Here is a 21,353-nt window from a genome sequence, read left to right on the forward strand (position 1 = left end):
GGGACCCAGGAGCAGCGGGAGCTGGGGGAAATGGTTTCCCCCCACCCCACCCCACCCTGTCTACACCCCCACCGCCCCCTCACCATCAGCTGCCGTTGCACCCGCTCATTCTTCTCAGCCTCGGTGATCCGCTTCTCCTCATTGCGGTCATCCATGATGCCCTCGCTGGACAGCTCAGCGCTGTAGCCCGTGTACTCCGTGCCCTCCTCCTGCAGGTTATCCTGCACGTGGTAGCTCACTGGCTCATAGACGGGGGGCGGTGGGGGTGGAGGGGCAGTCATCACCAGGTGCAGCTCCTCCTTGGTCTTTACCAGGTCATCCTGGGCTTCCTTGGCCTTGGAAAGCAACCAGTACAGAGGTGACAACTTGTCACACAGAGCAAAGCACATAAACCATTTTTGGAAGAATCCCCTTTTCTGTAAATGAAGGCTTCTGCACCTTCTCTCACCACTCCTCTCACCTCCCCTGGTGGGCTGGGTACTAGGGTCCTAACAGCCCAGAGCGGAGGCCAGTGGTGGGGACGGAAGATGGGGGAGGGCATGGTTGGGGACAAGCATTCCAGTGCAGGGCCTGCCCAGCCTCTTCCAAGTCTGGGGCTCTGGATCCTGGGAGTGGTTCTCAATTGTGCCCATGGCACCAAGAGAAAAACTCATGCCAGGCTTGACTTTTTTTTTTTTTTTAAGAACCAGAATTAATTTCTTTCGGTCTCAAATTCTAATATATATTCATTGTATTAATTTTGAAACAAACCAAAATCCTCCAGCCACTAGAAAATGCCACCATCACATTGCAGAGTGCAGTTTTATCCTCTTCCCTTGTGTGGCCACTATTTATGACGCTCCTCACTGCCTGTGGGCACTGTGCTCAAGCACCCTCCTACCTGCTGTTACCCCTAAATCTTCCAGTAACCTCTCCTAGGTACACATCCCCAATCATGCCCACCTCATTACCACTCCGTCCCTGGAGGTGAGCTTAGTTTGAACCTCTTCTGCAACCAGCTTTTTCTCACTCCGTACTTTATAATGAACACTTTCTCCAAAAACCTAAGGATCCAACTTGCATGGGGGTGGGGTGGGGGGATGGAGCTTAAGAGGAGATGTGAGGGAGGAACCAGGTGTCCCCAGAAGGAGCCACTACAGATGGGGAAGCACAGGTAAGGACAGTGGGGTGGGGCAGGCGGCTGCCACAGCTTGGTAGATGTCTACACTGAATATATCCAAAGCTCCCCTGGGGACCATTTTTCCCGGCAGGCAGGGGGGGCTCAGCTGGAGAGGCAGGCTCTCTGGACACTGCAGTGGAATGTGGTTCTTCCTATTACAGCTGCAATTTATTAAACCTCTCTGCAGCATGGTCCTCGGAGCAACCTTACAGGCTGGCTATTACTCCCTACCTGCAGTAAGGAAACGGAGGCATGGAGAGGTCAGGCCACGTGCCCCATCACGCTGCATAAGAGCAGAGCTGCGACCCTTGCCCTGTTTTGGGACCTCCAAGTCCAAATCTTTCCATGGTGACATGGTGTATGCACCAGCGGTCAGAAGAGGCAGGAGGTCTAGTTTCAGGCCCTGTGGCCTGTTGCTAGGGGCACCCACATGACCAGATTTAGAGCTAGTCCTGATGGAGCTCTGGGGTTTGTTAACTCTGCTCCAGAGCAGAGGGGTGGAGACGGCCAGAGCAGAGGGGTAGAAGTGAACAAGAGGCTCCTTGTTCCCTGCTAATCCAACAGCGGCCTCCCCAGCGCACAGGGCAAGCCCATTCCTACAGGGATTCTGGCCTAAGAAGCCCGACTGGGACTGGTAAAGCATCGCAAAACATCCCGAGGCTCGCTACGCCACCCAACAGCCTGGCCCTGGCCGCCTTCTGGCCGTGTGCCCCCACAAGGACTCTGGCCTGCAGACTCACCCGGTGCTGCCACTCCTCGACCTCGTCCTCCTTGCGCCGCCGCGCCTCCTCCAAGAGAGCGATCTTCGCTGTGTACTCTGCTAGTTCTGCGGCCTAGTAAAGCACACAAAGCTCAAATTATTTCTGGGGCTTTTTGGGAGAGCCCTTTTGCAAATGGACAGCCACACAGTTTGGTGACTGGCCTCATTCCCCCGCTCCTCCCCAGCCGGCAGTGCCCCCTGCTGCCCACCGTGTCCTCAAGGCCATGCCTCACCCAGACCACCACGTCCAGCTCCCGGGATGCCTGCAGCAGGGCCGCCGAGGCCCAAACAGCAGCACAGCCCCTCCCACCAGGCTTTACTCTCTCAAGCAGATCATTTTACAGCCCCAGACACAATCATAAGGCAGGCGTCACTTCTGCATCCCCAGAGGCAGCCTCTCCATAATTCAGCATCATGAAACTCAGGGAGCTCCTACCAGCTGCTCCTGGCTCTTTATCTGATCTGCTGCCTGCCTCTCCAGCTCCTCCTTGGCCCTCAGGGCGGCCACGCGGTCAGCCTCCAGACGCTCTGCCTCCTCCTGGGCACGCTTCCTCTCCTCCTCTAGCTGCAGGGCTCTCTGAATCTGGTCTGACAGTTCTGGAGAGAACACAAGGAGAAAAAGAAACCATGGAAGCGCCCATTGATCCCAGTGCCAGAACATTCCCAGTGAAACAACTACGGTCTTGTTAAAGGACCTGGAACACGATGGGGAGGAGGGGGGGTTCCCTAGATTTACACAACTACCCACACTGGCTCCAGAGCCTGACAGCAATGCCCCAGCCTTGCAAGGCCTAGAACCCGTCGATCCCTTGCTTGGTGTTGGCGGACACGCAGAAACTGCACCACTCGCCAAGTTTTTGGTTTGTAAGACGGGGCAATGTACCATGGTTTGGGCACTCACTAGCCACGTGACCTGGGGCAAATTACTTTACCTGCTAGCCCTTAATATTGTCATCAGGAAAATGGGGAGGACTCAGTATTAGCCTCAAAGGAGTAAGGGAAAATAAAAAAAAAGATAATGTGCATAAAAGCAGTTAGCAGAGCATCTAAAGTACAGGAATATCTTTAACACAAAGACCCATCATCGTGTTCTCTCAGCCACGAGTCTCTGCTGTGGGTCTTGTTTTAACCTGCGAAGTTCCTGGCTGTGGGCAAGCTGACGGTCCATCTGCCCCTTGCTGTGGAATGCACCCCTGCGAACACAACCACTGGGCACAAACCCACCTTTCTCTGCTTTCTTGGTTTTCTCCTCATAGTCCTGCAGCCTGAGCATCAGCTCCTCCTTCTCCCGCATCATCTGCTCCTTCTCTCTCTCCACGGTTTCTCGCCTCTTCTTCTCAGTTTCCAGCTGCTGCCTGTTACAGGGTGAGGGACAACACAGCAATGTCTAGATGCTGGCAGGCACTTGCCATGTCAACACACATCACCAGTGCCCAGTCCAGGCCCCAGGCCCATCCTCTGGATGGTACCGACTTAGGAGGCGGCAGCGTCAACACTGAGCACACCCCTCCCGGGCTGATCCTTGGGACCCACACGGTAACTTCCAAAGGCCATCACCCCCCGAAGCTCCGTTGTGTTTGCTAGGTGATGTCACCCTGGCTCCTCCCCTGGGGAATGGTGCGGGCCCTACGAGGCTGCCCGTTCTGGGAGAACACCACCCCGTCCTGCTGGCCTCCACCCTGCTCACCGCTCCAGCTGCTTCTGGTGCTTCTCCTCCCGGGCCTGGGCCTTCATCTGCTGTACCTCAATGGTGTCAGGCTTCCTGCGGCGCATGTACAGCTCGTGATTCCCCATGCAGAGCTGCAGGATCCGCTTGTTAATTCGAAGGCGGGGGGCATAGAACACGAAGTCCTACAGAATAGAACAGGATGGACTATAAGGAGGAGGAACTCCTTCCTTTGGCTTTCTTCTTCCAAACCAACTTCACAAAGCTCTAGACAAACTTCTCCAAAAGAACAAACGAATAAAAAAAAAAAAAAAGAATAAACGAAACAGAGTATGGGGTCAGAAAGAGACCTCGAGGAGAAGTCATGGGCTCCAGGTGACCAGTCAGAAAGTTCCTGCTGCCATGGGATTTGGATTCCCTGGGACAGAGCAACTGCATGTCTTTGTGGGTGTGCATGCACACGGGCACAGGAACCTCCTCTGGCTGGACTGCAAAGCCTCTCCTGGTCAAGAGGTCTTGCGGCCTTGAGAAACCCCCAGCCCTAGAACCACTGCCCCCTGGTCTTGCCTGGGGTGCAGCAACTTCTATTTGAGCTTCTGGTCTCCTGTACCTCAAACTTTGCCTCCCACACGGCTACTAGTGCATCTACTGAGTCACTACTGGACGCCTGACACCAGCCTGTTTAGCTCCAGGACCAGGTACAAACACCGTGGCCAGGCACGTGTACATCCAGAGCTTCTGGCCCAGGAGCCCCAGCCTACCCCTTGTTCACCTAAATTGCACTTTATGCCCACAAACCTATTTGCTCAAATAGGTTTTGAGCCCCCTGTTACTTGGGATGTCATGTCCAACCTCATAGACCCAAGGACCGCAGCACTTCAGAAGGCAGCATTAAGGCATCGTCTCCTGTCTTCATGACCTCTCCTTCTCCCGTGGGTAACTGGCACACCTCCTATGCCCCCTGCACTCGATGGGGGTGCCAGCACTTTCCTTGACTTGTTTTGGTCTCTATCTTCCACTGAATGGGCAGCAATCTTGACAGCAAGGCTGCGTTTGTTAGTCTGTATCCCTGGGACCCAACTAATACCCTATATTTACTGTGTGCTAGAGATTACACAGCACTGCCATGTCTGAGCCTGTGACCTTGAGTGAGTCACTTCCTCTCTGAGTCTGAACACCGTAAGCTGCACAGTGGGGAGAACAGTAATCTAACAGGACTGTTGAGAGGATTAACTCAGATACTGTCTGTCAGGACTTAAAATGGTGTCTGTCAGGACAGGAGTTGCCTGGAACACGGATACTCACTCACGGATTGCTGGCTGTTTTATGAAACTGCTAGTTTAAGAGCTTTCTGGAACAGAAGAGATGAAGGCACCCAAAAACATTATGACTAGGAGTGCAGAAGTCTGTAGTGTGGGGCAAGGACGACACACAACCTTGCCTCCTAGCTCTTGCTACTGCTGCCATTAATGTAGGGAATGGGTGGGGAGAGAGGGCTTAGAAACCTTTTGTTATTTTAAAACACCAGTCTGCGGGCAGCGCTGCCTTCAGCCCAGGGCCTGATCCTGGAGATCCCGGGATCAAGTCCCACATAGGGCTGCTGGCATGGGGCCTGCTTCTCCCCTCTCCCTCTCTCTCTCTGTCGGGCTCCCTGTATGGGGCCCTTCTCTCTCTCTCTCTCTTGAATAAATAAATAAAATCTTAAAAAAAAAAAACCCATACCAGTCTGCTTCCTCTTCTTTTTCCCCTTTCCCTTCCCAACTTGAGACTTCTAGCATTTAGATTCTGACCTCTGTCATAGGGGGAGGATGGCTCAAACAAAGAAACAGTGTGATGTGTTCCACAGTGACTTCTGAAACCAGAAGGACATGCCAGTGAGCTAATCGACACGCCCCAGAAAGCCCTATGTAGCTTCTCAGTATTTTCATCAGTTCCAGAAATGCTGGAAAGACAGCACTGTCGAACCCAAAGCCCACGGAATTCCTGGGTGGAGCTTTCGCACACTTATTATTAAGTCATCGGGTTTCCCAGGGAGTGTCTGCGGAGCTGGGAGAAACACCATCTCTATTACACAAGAGAAAAAACAATAGTTATGGCCACACAGGCATGCTACCCAAGTAGGTGTTGACTGTGGTTCCTAAGCATTGCAAAGGAACTCTGTTGAGCACCAACTTCTCCTTAGAACAAGGTCAGTTTAAGAAACATCAAAGGGCTGAAACTGCAAGTGACACCACTGCAGCCAGTGGCCCCAAGACAAGCCCTGTCCCGAGCTGGGGACAGAAGAGGAAGAGGCAGGAGCAGAGGAAATTTCCTGTGCTGCCTTTGAATGAGGCTTTCTGACTGCAACTTAAAAAGAAAAACTGAAACCAATATTTATTCAAGGATTTCCAAATCCAAGGACCTAGCCCATGCTTCCTAATGCAAAACCACAACAGCAATGAGATCTGGGGAGGCTTTCTAAACTCTGGCAGAGAACAGACTTCCTAAAAACTGAAACTCTAAAGCTCAAGGAAATGAACCCAAGTCCCTAATACAAGAGAAAAGGAGATCTAAAAGCAGCCATGAAGTTGTCAAACAAGGGGCCTCAAGAGACTCTAGGACGGCCCCCACTAGGCCCCACCCCGGGGCTCCCCACAGCTGAGGGCAAAGCTGCTCCCAGGCAAATAATAGTTTTCATAAGCCGTTCAACAGGTAGCTAGTTGCCCAAGGGCCTTTTCTCTCTTCCATGAGGCCATAGGAACAAAAGGCTCTTTTCTGAAGGAGCTGGTTTTAACCCCACATAGGACTATGGGGCAGCCTTTGAGCATTCCCGGTGTTACAGATCCCATCCCCACAGTATCCAAGCTGGCAGGAGGAGAAGCTGGCTTTTACACGGGAAATGCCTGGTCATGGAGAACATGACAGGACAATGGTTCATTTGTGAGCTTGCCATGGAAACTGCCCAGGGTCAGGGGTGCCCTCCCCAAGCCTGCCTCACTAGTGAGCCAACTTGGACCTTTGGAGTTTCCTTGTCTATCTTCTGAGGAAAGTTTAAACTTGGAAATGTGATTTTCTGTTGCCCCAAGAGCAAAGCCTGAAGCTAGGCAATGCCGTAGAGGAAGGAAGGAGCAGAGCAAGGCTGGCGAGGCACACAGGAACTCCCTCCCTCCAACCAGCTCCTCCTGTGAAACCCCCACAGCCATCACAGGAGTCTGACAACCTCTGCCTCCTTGGTTAGGCCTTCCCGTTCCAACCATCTGAACTGGCCACAGTGGCCCCACTTCTCATCTCTTCATGAGATGACCTGTTACTAACAACAGCTGCACCGAGTGTTCACACATATCTTCCACTATCATGTGGACTCTGTGAGAGCGGGAACCTCGCTCTGTTCACTCTGTGTACATAGTCCTAGGAAAGAGCCTGACTCGCAGTATGTAACAAATGCTTCTCTCTTCTCTGATTTTCTCTTTAATCTGTGGTTCCACGTAAAACTAGTATATAATAAATGTATGCTCAACTAATTCACCCAGAAGCACTACAATTGCTTTTGTTTAGAATTTTAAGAAATATTCTGCAGCTTTTCAAAAGCTAAATTTATGCCAACACACGCAACCTAATCCTTCAATAGTCCAGTCCAATCCAGTCTTGCTGCTTATGACAGTCACACATCTAAAGCCAGTTCTGAAAACTCAGCACCACCCTATAAGGAGATGACAGCCTAGCCAAGCCTTCAGAATCTTCTTGCTCTCCTGACTGCCCTCATCTCACAGCCCACGTTAACATGGGCACACTGTGACCCCCGGGCTGTGGGGCTGACTGTTAATGTGGTCTGTTTCCATGGAGCTTGAGAGTCTGTACTAAATGCTGCTTTAATTGTAAATAACTGGGCAACTACCCACGGAGTAGGAGTCAAGAATTTACAAACAGCAGGAAGCGATTTCAATAAAGGAGAAAATAATCTTGAGAAGAGTGTTAAGACCTCTGATTTCACTTATCCTGAACTAACCAATCTGTGGGGAGGAGCCGCTGGATAATAGTGCCACTTGCTCTTCCACGTGGGTTACCCACCGCCCTGTGGGGGCCCCAGTCCCAGAAGGCCCCGGGCTGGACCACAGCCTATGCTGGCCTAAGCCCTACACCGTAACCAAGACACAAAGTTCCTTCCAATCTATAATTCTGGTGAAAACCAGAGCAGGCTCTAAGGAAAAAGAATTTTTTTTTTAAAATCAGATTTCTGATTAGAAAACAAAATCCTCACCCATTTCATCACACTACAGTATGTTTGTACATATGTCTCAAATTTTCTAAGCAAACAGTTGAAAATTTAAATGTTAGCAGAATCAGCAATAGAACAGAAATGAATTTCTGTAACATATCAGTCTTTGCAGTTCCTAGTTCACAGTCAATATTCTTCAAACTCCAGAAATTGAAGTCCCTTTCCTAGCGAAGTCCTCCCTAGAGGACTGCCCCATCAGCCTCATCTTTATGAGAAGTCACTTTCCTCATTAGTACCAACGAGAAAGCATCAGCAGAAAGAGTGCCAGAGGTCCCAGAAGGGGGTCAGAAAAAAGCAGAGATGCCCATTCACATAGGAAAAGGTGAGGCAGTGAGGGACCCTGGGGACCGGTGATGTCTGGACACAGGTCTGACTTTTCCTAACTCAGGTAAGCTGCAGAGACCATTCTGAAAGTCCATGCTGGCCCGAGGCTTGTAGCAATCCTGTCTGTGCCACAGCTGGTGTTCAGGGAGGTACAGGGTGGGTACCCCGGGAACACCCTCTGAGGTAGGATGGTTTTCCACAAGAACAGGAACATTTCACAAGCCCAGAAATGCAACATTTTGTGAGATGCTCATCATTTGGCAAAGGTCAGTGACTCAGAACTGCCCCTCTCTTCCCAAGGAAGGGAGACCACTTGAAAGCCAAGGGACACAGCGAGCTGTTGAGGACACCTCGGTCCCCGTGTACCTCTACTTCAAGGCTTAATCACACAGCCCAAGGGGTCCTTGACCTTCAACATAACCTGCTAGCAGGTTCCCAACCCCAACCCCTCCCATGGAAGTGCTTATCTTAGAGAGAAATTTGTTATCCTGAAGACATGTTTGGCTGTAAGAATGAAAAACTGCAATTCTTTCCTGGAATCCACAGAAACTTACGGGTGCCTTCTTGTCGATGGGCTTAATGACAAACTTTTTGTCATTGAAAGAGATGTTCCTGATTTCACTCCATGGAAAGCCAATCTTTGGGGTCAACCTGAGGGTTAAAAAAAAGGGGGGGGGAGAGTTAGATGTATGCTTGCATCACAAATCTATTCTTAATTTTTTTTTTAAACCTCCAGTTGAGACAATATAAAGCTAACCCAGGAAGCATAGTACATGATATACTGTGACATATGATATAACTGTCTGAGTGTGGTCAGGTCCAAGCTCTAGGAAACCTCAACAAGCTCCGGGTTAAATTAGTCTTCTCGACTGTGGGCATCTCCCTGGGCCTGGTCCACCCCAACCAGTAATCTCAAAGTCTCCAATGCCTGACACAGCACACTCCTGCACCCTGTGACAGCTCACATGCCATCTCCCATAGGCTCACCGGGTTCTTATCCCTAGAACCCAAACCCTACTTCTAGTCATTGGTTTCTCTGCCTTGTAGGCAATCCATTCTCCTTTTCCCAACTGCTAACACCAGGTTCCATAGGCTGGAACACAGGGGCCGACTTAGCATCTAAGACCTTCTAGTCCAGCCTTAGCATCCTGAGGGACACGTACGCTCCCCCAAGCCCACCTTGCCTGAGGTGCTCATTCTCCTCCCTCCCCACCACGAGCCTGCAGCCTTCGGAACAGCTCAACCTCCTCTAACACCCTTGCCCCTCACCTGAGGGCTCTTGTGACTATGTGAACTGGTCTTTGAAGACCAGGCAGGCAAGCTTTTTGATGGCAAAGATCATGTCTTAGATTTTCTATGCTACGGTCAGAGCAGCTGCTCACTGATGGGGATAGAAACTCCCCTGGTGTGGTTCCAGTCCAGCACTGCCATGCTCATTTTCTGTTGGGATGTCTGCCCACTGCTGGAAGAGGGGTAAATGAAGTCCCCTCCTCTTATCTCTCCTGGTCTATTTCCCTTTCACATCTGTTAGATCTGCTTATGATACTTAGGTGCTCTGATGTTGGGTGGCATATATTTTACAACTGTTCGATGTCCTTGATGAGCTACCAACATATTTAGTTAAAAAGTGGTGGGCAACATAAGTCTTGCTATGACAACCTAAGCCAGGTCAAGTTGGTGGGGTGGCTTTGGAAGGCTAAGAAAGGACACCCAAGACCCACAGATGGCTCTTCTGGGACATAGTGGTTAGGCACACCTGGAGGAATGATGTCAGGGCACTGGTCAGGCTGTGGTTTTAAATCTCAATCCTTTTTGGCACACACCTTTTATAGCTCTGTCCTACAGGATCACCAATGACTGCCGAGACACATCTGGCCAACATGCTTCACAGCCAAACATGCAAGGAGCTTGCTTTGCTACTTATCAAAGAGGTCATTATGTTTGCAGGCCTCTGAGCACTGGAAACTCAGGATACCACCTAGTCCCATTATCGACTTTAACTTGCATCCTTATGTGGGATGGCTATCAGAGTGACAGCAGGTAGGCATCTATCTGCTGCTTCAGGGCACCTGTCTCCCTAACACAGGAGCACTTTGCTGCTCATTTCTCAGCTGTGTGGTCACCATTGCAGCCAGATTCCCAACTCTCAAAATGCCCAGGAGACAAATATCTAGTCTTGGGCTCCTTGCTTTATATGGGGTTCTCAAAATACTGCTGATCCTAGAAAACCTGGACCTTCAGGCTAGACAGGCATCTTTCTTTCAAGGGTTGGGCATCCTATCGCCATAGCCTCCAGCCCTCTGCTTCATGGAGTGCCTGTAAAGTTTGCCTTTTTAAGACTCTGGAAACTCATAGCAATTTACAGCCATTCAGAAGCATGAATGCAGGATCAGAGATGAGGCCACGCATTTTTTTTTAAGTCCAGAACTCTTTGGAGAAATTGCAGATTCCAGAGCTGGAGCAAGGAAAGTGCAAGATGATCCTCAAACATCTTCAGGTACCAGAAAGTAAAGAAGCACTCAAAAACTAATTAATGGAGTCATAGGAAAAGGGCACAGGAGCCAACCTGAAAGGGATCCACAAGGTAAATCTCAACAATTTGAACAACAGAATAATAATAGTAATAGATTATAACCCATAGAATAAAATATCCATGAGTCCATATTAATATAAATAACTGAATAAATGAAGAGAAACTGGCTGTGTTTAGTAGACGGGTATGTGTGAAATAAAGTTTAAAAAAACAAACAAACAGGTTTTTAAAAACCATAGTAGCAACTGTTTCATGCAAAGCTCCTGAATGGATACTAGAATAGATGAAGTAGAAGAAACAGAACTATTTCCACAGCTTCAAAGCGTCTCCTTGAAATAGATTTATTGACTACAGGGGAAGGATAGTTAACTCCAGAGCAGTCTGGCATAGATCGTGCCTTGACCAGTAACCAAAGTCACCACCAGCAGTAGTAGATATTCTGACAGAACATGCTGCCTCACGAGAGGCCCCAGGAGCCTGTGGCAGACTGCTGTGGGATTCGTGCCCCGAGCGCAAAACTCCTATCTAACCATGAGAAAACATGACACAGATCCAACCAAGTTCAAGGACCGCCTAGAGAGTTAACGGCCGGTATGTCCTTCTAAAGGGTCAAGGTACATGACAGACAGACTGGGGAGGAGGTGTCTAAGTCCAGGTATGAGTCTGGGCGGGATCCTGGGGCAGGAAAAGGTCATCAGCGACAAATAGTTAAAATGGAAACTGGGTCTGGATATTTTTTTTAGGATTATTTATTCATGAGGGACACACATAGAGAGGCAGAGACATAAATAGAGGGAGGAGCAGGCCCACTTTGGAGAGCCCGACTCAGAACTTGATCCCAGGACTCCAGGATCACCACCTGAGCCAAAGACAGACGCTCAACCACTGAACCACCAAGGTGCCCCAGGTCTGTATATTGTTAAGAGGGTTGTATTAACGTTACCCTCCCAACTGATACATGGACTGTGATTCTCTAAGATGCTATCACATGGGGAAGCTGGGCAAAGGACATCTAGGCATTCTAGAACATTTTTAAAGTCTGAAATGGTTTCAAAATGAAAGGATAAATGGCTAAAAAAATTTAAATTCAAAGTATGATGCTGGGGTTGATGATAATGTTCTTCAATCTCGACAGGATTCTAGATTTTACAGGCACGTGTCTGTCACTTAAGAACTGTCCATTTCACTGTACTTAAATTTTATATTAAAAGATATATTGAGCTCTAATAAATAATATGCATTTTGGGGACAGTACACAGATGTCTGTGATATACTTTGAAACAGGCCTGAAAAAGAGAGGGCCAGAGGGTAGTGGCATGCAGCTGGGCAGAGACAAAAAAAAAAGTAGTGAAATGCCAAGGATAGAATCTTTGTAGGCATGCGGGCAGTGATGATAAAAATCCTCTCCATTTTGTAGTCTGAAATTTTTCATTTAAAAAGTTTAGAAAAGGTCTGGGGTGGTGGGATGGGCTGAAGCACACTGCAGGCTAGCCTCCATTTTTATAATGAAAGCAAAGTGACGACTCAGTCTTGGCAGGGGGCAATCCAAGGCCTGCCCCCCACCCCTCTGCAGGGCAGGCACGTCAAGGGACTCTGCCCGCGCACCCCCAGGAGGCGCCTGCTGCCGGCCATGCATAACCAGCACCACACCTCTCCCCACCCTTGCACATATCCAAGCACATGGAAGCCAAACTCTCCTCTGCCAGTCTGGAGGGAACTTTTAAATTGCTACTTTCAATGAAATAACCGCAGTCCTTGTAACAGTCTCTGTAAGAGATTAGGCTTTTTTTGAAAATTCTGGGTACCAAAGACCAGAAAGGAGAGGAGGAGCTGACAACCGTGATCTTGGTATAGTTGATAAAAGAAAATTCACACAAATTAAAAGAACTACATTTTGCTCTCCTCTCTTAGGTAACCAACCCACTGCCACTATGGCAGAGATGTCACATGAGTACGAGAAGAGGGTGAAATTAACATTCTGCCTAGGAGCATAACTTGAGAAAGTGGAAACTATTTCACATGATTAGATTATATTAAATATAGAATATATCTAATAACTATACATCATATAGTTTACTATGTTGTACTATATATTACAGTACGCACATGCTACATACATACTATGCTAATATGTACACCATACTATAATAACCACTGTAACAACTGCCTTATTACATACGTAGTAAGGCTAATAAGACAACTATAAATCAAAAGTAGGTGATTTACAACTCTGCATGAGAAATTTAAGGGAAAGAGACACTGGTCCTTGTTTCGGCTCCAGCTTGTCTGTAGTCTCTCCAGCATTCTTTCCCTTACCGGGCCTACTGATGTGCCGGCTCTGGGAGGACCAGGAAGACTGTGGAAGGGGTGGGCCCGAGGAGGGCAGGAGTGTTCTCGCAGGACTGCAGAACTTGGCGGCAGGGGCGCATGCTTCTGTTTTGTCTTTGTAGGTTTGGGTTTTGGACTGACGATGCCACCTAACACAGCTGATCTGAACTTTTTGTTTCTAAGCTGACTACGTCTTTCAGGGAAGGGGTCTGCCTATTACTTCCTCCTCTCATCTATGGGTTTATAGAAAGAAAAAGACAAATGCTTTCAGGCCCACATGCTCTCAAACTTAGTTATTATGTATACAGTAAAAAGGGACCTCAGGAGATATTTCCCAACCAGGATATATTTAATTGTAAGATAGAATAATAAAGGTATATTTGTTTATTTGCAGGTGCACTAAGTCTTTTATCGCCCAACTGACATACGCAACGGATCTGATTTCTCACTTGAGCAATGCTCCACGAACACCAAATCGTCCATTGTTAGCTCTACTGCTGAGGGTAGTGATCCAATACTTAACACAGCTAAGAGTCATCTCAGCATTCCTCAGGCTTGAGTCAGCCTCCTGTTCACACTGGTAACCAAGCTGTCAATATTTGCTTAAAAGGAGAACAACTTAGGCCTGCTGATTGATTAAATGTCTGGTTAGGTCTTTCTTCCTAACTGAAAAGGAGGCTGCCTTCACGGGCAGGGAGAAGGCAGGAAGTGAGGATTGCCCAACACCCCACTGTTTTCTTGGGGAGAAGACCCCTTTGAGAGGACTACCAGTTTCAGTGGTAAACGGGGGGAATGGGAGAAGAACAGGAAGAGACTGAATGACACTGCTCAAATTTGCACTTGGAAAAAATTAGCAATTTACGTGGGCTGGAGAGGTAGTTATAAGCTGACATCATCAAGTTCCTGCCTATGGCTATTTCCTGCAGCTAGAAAAACCTGTTGGGACAGCCCTGGCTATGGCTGTTACAAAATCTGGTCATTCAAGAAATGAGTTCAGAGACAAAGGTGGTTTCCCACATCTCTTCCAACGAGGGTACTGCATTCTCACTATGGGTACCGCCTGCTGACCAGCCACCATCCTCCAACTGCGGGGCCATCAGAAGGACCAGACACTGGTTTCTTGAGTCTCCCAAGACTACTCATGTTTGTCTACAACTGGGTCCAGCACACATGGGGAGGCAGCAAACCAAGCAAGAGTCCTCCATAACTCACTCCTAGGTTCTCGGAGGAGTTCCCATGATTCTCTGTACTGTAACCAGTCTTTCCCAACTGGAACCATGACTTCCAGCAGAGAGTGATTCTCCTCCATCCAATTCTGGAACTAGGTGAAGGGTCTAGGAAGGCCTGACACAGGGCCCCGTCCCACCCAACTGAAAGATATCTGTACCCTGGATTCTGGCAAGAAGACACACGGCTAAGACTGAAGGCAGAGTCTTCATGTGACATCATCTGTTACCAAGGAGTGGCCCACCCTTCAGGAAGTCCAGAGCAAGGGTTCTGGGGGTGGTCTGAGAGCATTACCATCTGAGGGGAGGTTCAATGAGAGGAAATGTGGGAGAGGCATTACTCAAAGGCACAGGGAACCACCATGGAAAAAGCCTGCCCTCACTGAAGGAGAACAATCCTTTCTCTGTATCAAGCTGCCTGGCAGAAAATAGGCACATTTGCAGTGTTTGTAACCACAGGGACTGGCAAGAGAAGCCAGCAAGGCCTGGCTTGCTCTCCACTGCTCTTGCTCTTGCAGACCTTACTCAACCCACACATACAAACATGTGGCAATTAAATACTTCTCGCAGGTTCAGAGGATTTAGCTAAATTGTCTGTACATAAGCCACTGTTTACAGAATCTTAAGGTCCTCTGATAGCAATGTAACTATCCTTGGTTGGATGAGCAGAACCTCTAAGCCACCAGCACCGTGAGGGCTGCCTGGGTGGTCCCTGCAGGTGTGCTGGGCCCTCAGGCAGTGGGTGGCAGGGCCTCGGTGGAAGGGCAGGGCAGGCCTCCAGCTCCAGGCTGAGGGGTCATGGGTCAACAAAAGGCCCCATGCTGGCGGACAGGTTGTGGTGACAGGAGAGAAGCAGTGCACACCTCAGGCCAACCTCTGACACAATGTGGCCACATCACAGTTGCAAAGCCCTTGGATATTCACATGCTGGGCCAGTAAGCCACTAGATAAATACTTCAAAATAAACCACATGCATGGTGGACATTTTTCTGTTTCCAACCCCAGCACCCCACCAACTGAGAAGAATTACAAAGTTCAACTCACTTATCGTCTTTCTCATAAATGTTTAGTCCAAGGGCATCAACCCCGAGCCAGAGGTCTGTTCCTTTCTTATTTTTTATCTCAAAATAGTTGATTCCGTACATTTCCAGGTCCTGAGCAATCTTCAGATACTCCAACATGGCGCTGTCTCTAGCAGGGAGAACAAGAGCATGGTCATTAGTGCGCGTTGAGTCCTGAACTGAGTATTGTTAATCTCAGGCACATCCGGCAGGACAGGCTGATGGCTGTGGCTTTGCTGCTGTCCCTCTGCTGGCCATTCACGCCTGTGCCCTAGCTGTCCTGCACGCTGACCACTGATGTCCTTCAGACATTCTGGAAGAACTGAACTGACTCATGCTGGTTTCTCCAGACACAGAAGATTTTCCTTCTAATTATTATTAGTAGGCACCATCTTTGTCTTGCCCACATGCTGCTGCAAGGGACTCCCACTGTCTGCTTTACCGGGAGCCACCATTTAGGCTCTGGGTGATTTCCCTCCACAAAAGATGCTCAGGACAGACGAAGCTGCAGGACACAATGTCTGTGAGGCCCAATCTGTAAATGAACTTTGAGGCTGGGGGATCATAGAGAATTGTTGCTAATGCTGCACATGAGAATTTAGGGCAATAGATAATCTGGCCATTTCTTACGTCTAACAGCCTCATGTCACATCATGTTCCTCCTTCATGACTCCTTTGTGCTTAATATTAATAGCAAGGGTTTCTCACTTGGGATCAGTTTTCCTCATACTGAACGATGCTTCTGCCCCCTTGACTAAAAAACAAAGTGTTTTAGACACAAGACCTTCTCTCCTCTAAAACAAACGAGGGAGAAGGCTTTGGGGCCTGAGGCTTAAACTAAACTGCTTCTTACCTCCAGGCATGAACACCTGCCTTTATGTAAGAAAAACCTCCCGTGCATGTTACCTTTCACTGCTCTGCCCCACTGGGGCTGAAGGCCCATGAGGCAGCTCCTGAAACTAATCACCTCAAGGGCCCTATCTGGAGTCAATGAGAAGGAGACAAGTTTGAGAGGCAGGAGCTGCCCAGCACTCACTTGAGCATCCCGCGATGCTCCGCATGCCACACCTGGATCCGGTCCTCCCACTGGTCCCTGGTGAGCTTGTGCTGGTCCATGACTCTGGATTGCAAAGGAAGAAGACAGAGGACTGTCACCACAAAGAGCCATGAGAGGAAGCAGCGGGCCATTGCCCATCTGCAGACCTTAAGTTTTCTTTCAAATAAAACCACCACAAAAAGTGTTACTACTTCCTAATATGTAGCATTTCAGACAGTTAACAACCCGAAAGGTTTAGAATCTAGAAAGAGACAAATCCAGTCTTGAGGGAAAAATTTTAAAAAGGTATTTTATATCTTTAAAGGGACCCTTCTTCCAAAAGGGGTAAATTATTTAACCATTAATGAATAAAGATTTATTTAATGGAGCCAAATCATTATACCCTAGGGAAAGCTAAGAAGTGTGATTATGTATATAACACAGCTGCTTTTCCATTCCATGAAGAATGGTCCCCTCCTCCTGCTACATTTGTCACAGAGCCTGCAGAAGTGGATCAGCACCTAGGGGAAGGTGATGGTGGGTCAGTCTCCACTGCAGTCCAGAGCAGTGCTGGCACACACACAGATTAGGAAGTGCTGAATCCCAGCCTCACAAAGGGCTTAACCCTTGTGTTCACTGACTGCTTCTGCTAACATACATCACTCACACCCTTTATGGACGCAACCACTGCTCTCATCCGGGGCCGGCCACCCCTTGCTCACCTTTGTGGGATCAGCCGCTCAGAGCTGAGGTACCCAGACTTATGCGTTTCCTTATTATAGTCTCCAAACTTGGCCTGCACTGCATACGAGCCCAGGAGCACTGCCGTCTCAGGAGGGCAGTAAATCTCATCGCTGAGAATTCCCTCCTTCACTTGGAGGAAGAAAAGCTTCTGCGTGATGTCCTGGATGAGCTCCTCAGACACATCTTCAGGGTAGAACTTGGCCCGGAACTTAAACTGGAGAGGATTCTCCTTTCTGACCTCCTGTGCTGACACCTGGACAATAGAAACCAAATGCCCTTCGCAAGCCTGACGGACAAGACCTACCGCCCAAACATGGTGCCTAATCATTGGCTCAAGAGGGTCGTACAGGCCAGTTTTCAGAAGATAACATTTACTCTGAAAGTTATCTTTTAGACGTAAGACCAAAAAAGGCCACTTAAAGTCCTATTACCCTGACACGTAGCCGGAAGCCTAGCAGCAGCCAGTTAGAGCCCCACCAAGCCACTAGCGCTGGCTGCTACCCTCTGGGGAGATGCTGCCCATTCCAGAGAACTCAAATCTAGAAGCAGGCAGCCTAGAGACCTACCTGCGAACCTGGTGTCTGTCCTTGTGGCCGGTCAAGCCGTGGGCCATGGCCCTTCCGTTTAAAAACTACTTCTGTGCCCTCCCTTCCCATCGCTAATTAACCCTCAGACTTGCTACTGTAACATGGGAGGAGGGCTCAGGGTCGGGAAAGGGAACATTTTCAAATTGTGTGGAGAAAACACATTTAAAGTTTTTGCTTTGCTTTTACAGTTGTTAATAGCATTATTCAGTCTTTGGGGCTGGAAGATAATCTACCACAGGTTCAAACAAAACAATAACAGGTTCTTACAAAACAGTGAATGATTCATGGTTTAGAAGATTAACAATCTCATCAGGGGGAAAAAAACACTAAGGTCAACTAAAAGCTAAGCAATTAACCATCATATGCCTCAATGAGTGAGCAGTAAGGAGAAATGCCAGGATCTAATTTCCCACCAATATCCCCCATTTACTGGAAACCTGCAACCTTTTTTTGTCTATAAAAACTTTTACACAAATAACAAGAACAAAAAACAAAAGACAGAGTGAGGTACTCTGGTTTCAAAGTTAACAGAGCAGACCAACAACCAAGCAACAGCCTGTAAATAGTTAACTCTGACTTACCTTTTTATCAAGTTTCAGCCAGGTAGGAAATCCTTTATTATCCACATACTGGAGGCCAAAGTACCACACTTCCCTAAGGCCGATGGTCTTCACCACCTGTGTGAGACAGACGGGGAGGGGCTGAAGCAGCCGGGAGAGCATGCCTCTCCTACGCTGCCCCAACAGGAGCCTGCTCCTAACAGATGCTACTCTCCCCAGAGCCACGGACAATTTATTGTTAACAGACAATTTGAGCAGATTCAGAATTAACCTTAAATCTCACAAAATCTTAAGATCTTAAAAATTCTCATCCCTCCTCCTCTGTGCTCCGTCACGCTTTCCCAAGTAAAGATAACCAGCTGAGTAAGCACACTACCAGCCACCATCACCCAGGTGTGAAGGTCTCCTGTCAGGTGTGCCTATGGGAAAAAGGGGGTGAAAGTCACCAAAGTGAAGCATGGCAACGCTGGGGTCTCCTCTGGTTGCCTACCCCTGCTTTCCAGTGAGACCATTCTCAAATGAATAAATCTTTAAAATAAATAATAAAATTCTAAAGCAGCCCAGGTGGCTTAGCGGTTTGGCGCTGCCTTCGGCCCAGGGCCTGATCCTGGAGAGCCGGGATTGAGTCCCACCATCAGGCTCCATGCAGGAGCCTGTGCCTGTGTGTCTGCGCCTCTCTCTCTCATAAATTAAAAAAGAAAAATCTTCCAAAAAAAAAATAAATAAATAAATAAAATAAATAATAAAATTCTCCATAGTACCAAATAAAGTCTCCTGTGGTCCGTTATACACAGAATCCCACACTGATTATTCTTGTGTCTTAGAAACAGAAAAGCAACTTGCTGGGGACACTTATTAGACATCATCACAACTGAATCCCAGAGCTTTGCTGCATTGCTTAAATCCCATGACATGCAATGCTATGCCTTTATAAAAAGGTTGTCATTCTTCAAATATATGGTTTCTATCACATTTAAAGGGCAAGAGGTCTGAACACATGAGAAATGACAAATCTGGGGCACCTGGGTGGCTCAGTGGTTGAGCATCTGCCTTCGGCTCAGGGCATGATCCCAGAGTTCTGGGATCAAGTCCCACATCGGGCTCCTGCATGGAGCCTACTTCACCCTCTGCCTGAGTCTCTGCCTGTGTATCTCTCATAAATAAATAAATAGATAGATGATAGATAGATAGATAGATAGATAGATAGATAGATAGATAGATAGATAAAACCTTTTAAAAAATGACAAATCAGGTATCGAACACTTGCTTAAAATAAAATCTGAAATTCCAAATAAACTCCTGCTCTGAACCTATGTTCTCATCTGCTTGGGGAGCAATGCTTGTTGGAACTCCAGGAGTCTGTTCACCATACACCAGGGAAGGACCACCCTCCCCATTTACTGCCCCCCCCCACCCCAAAGAGGGGAGACAGGGCTCCATCATGCAACAATATGAAGAACTTGGACTGTGTGGTGCAAGCTCCCAAGTCTCCTGTGAACTCTGCCTAGGTCTTGTTAGGGTAGCTGATGGCAAGACCAGGTTTTCTAGAACCAATCCTAATTTCTCACTCCCTGGAAACCTCCATTTCAACATTTGGATATAAAACCCTGCCTTGCCTTCCTCCTTGGGGTGTTTCACAATTGTACAGGCAAGCCCCCCGTGCATAAGCAATCTAGTCTTTGTACTCCATCCACCAACCTTAGCCTAAGCCTGGCTCCTAACCAGTTTGAAACGACTTCCCGTCTGTTTGATTCCTTCCCATCCCAGTCGGACCTTCGCTGATTTCCATGGCTACAGCTCAGATTCCTCCTTTCCCTCTGCTATGATGTGGCCAGCCCCCTTCAAGCAGTGGATCACAGACTCTGGAACTATGCCATGGACATAATCCAGGACCTTCACTCACTCAGTGAAAAGCCTGTCCCTGCATGCCCCAATCTGCCAAATGTCTCCGTGGAATCTTCCACCTAATTATTCCAGGGTAACTGTCTCCAGCATGTTTCAAAGCCTTACTTCTCTTCCTATGTCTTCCTCAAAATGACACAATCGAATTAACCTAATCTGCTTTCCTTCAGTCCGTTCTAAAAATCAAACTGTAAGTCCTTACAAGGGAAATCCAATATTCCTGGGAAAACACACCTCTAAGGTCCTTAGCTTACCCAAAAGCTGATAAACATCATGGAAGCAGAATGTGAACAGGTGTACAGTCTGTTCCTTTATCTCTGCCTCAGCGGTGTTTTAAATGGTAGTTTTAGGAAAAAATGCAGGGACAGGTCCACTTAACTCAATCTCAAGTGACAGGTGGAACGTATGCTTTGATGATGGAAAACAATGGGCACGCCAAGTCATACTTTTCTCATCACCTCAGGAACTTTGGTAGCAGAATTGCATTGTTCGGCTGTCAGGAAGGCTGCCTATGTGGCAGCTGGCCTGTGAGGCCCTCTGTCAGGTCAGATCCCTGGACTAGAATCTAGGCATAGATAAAGCAAGCGTGCTGGGGTGGGGTCGGGCCACTTTGTGCAGAAGAGACTGAAGGAACTCATAGGGTAGGAGATTCGAACTAACCTCTAAAGTCTCTTTCAACCTATTCCATTCAAGGACCATATTCTAGCGACTGGTAGTTTGGCCGAAGAACCACCTTTGCAGACCTCAAAGGTCATCAAGTGAGCAAAAGAGAAAGGACATACTCTAAAGACGTTAAGAAGAAAACATGCTCAACCTGGTTGGGGTGTGGGGAAGGAGCCCCAGGAAACACCTAGGGCTCCTCTGAGGAACCATCCTGACCACCTACCCACAGGAAGGTAGGATGTTCTGTGTTACATGCTACCTTGGAAGGCTATGGAAGGATCGACAAATGATCTTCAAAAAGACAAGAAGGGTTAAGACACCATGGAGCCAACCTCTGCCCCAGCAACCAAGCATGCTATAGGACCTTGGGCAATTCTCTTCTCTCTGGGCCTTCATGTCCTCACTTATACAGCCTTAGTGCTCTCAGGTTATGTGGTATTTTTCATGACAGATACACCAAAGTGTATCTTTGTATACACCAAGTGTATTTTTCATGACAGATACACCAAAGTGTAAAGAAATTAAATGTGAACTCCGTCAGAGAACTTT

At 48.2% G+C, this 21,353-nt stretch overlaps 1 protein-coding gene and 1 long non-coding RNA gene across 2 annotated transcripts in view; one reads left to right on the plus strand and one right to left on the minus strand.

The window, feature by feature from the left end:
* The window catches only part of EZR (ezrin), a 50,766-nt gene that overhangs the window by 1,347 nt on the left and 28,066 nt on the right, over window positions 1–21,353 (minus strand). The window contains exons 4-13 of the mRNA XM_077898683.1: window positions 18,261–18,356; window positions 17,071–17,345; window positions 16,349–16,432; window positions 15,296–15,442; window positions 8,719–8,815; window positions 3,607–3,770; window positions 3,144–3,274; window positions 2,356–2,516; window positions 1,900–1,992; window positions 84–335 (exon numbers count right to left, since the gene is read on the minus strand). Of these exons, the coding sequence (XP_077754809.1) occupies window positions 84–335; window positions 1,900–1,992; window positions 2,356–2,516; window positions 3,144–3,274; window positions 3,607–3,770; window positions 8,719–8,815; window positions 15,296–15,442; window positions 16,349–16,432; window positions 17,071–17,345; window positions 18,261–18,356 (1,500 nt within the window). The remainder of the gene's footprint in view (window positions 1–83; window positions 336–1,899; window positions 1,993–2,355; window positions 2,517–3,143; window positions 3,275–3,606; window positions 3,771–8,718; window positions 8,816–15,295; window positions 15,443–16,348; window positions 16,433–17,070; window positions 17,346–18,260; window positions 18,357–21,353) is intronic.
* Window positions 5,295–17,314, plus strand: LOC144314506 (uncharacterized). Its single transcript, XR_013380403.1, has 2 exons — window positions 5,295–5,773; window positions 13,420–17,314. It is a non-coding gene; the product is annotated as an uncharacterized LOC144314506 (long non-coding RNA).

Source organism: Canis aureus, chromosome 1 (assembly GCF_053574225.1).
Source record: "Canis aureus isolate CA01 chromosome 1, VMU_Caureus_v.1.0, whole genome shotgun sequence".
NCBI classification, from domain to species: Eukaryota; Metazoa; Chordata; class Mammalia; order Carnivora; family Canidae; genus Canis; species Canis aureus.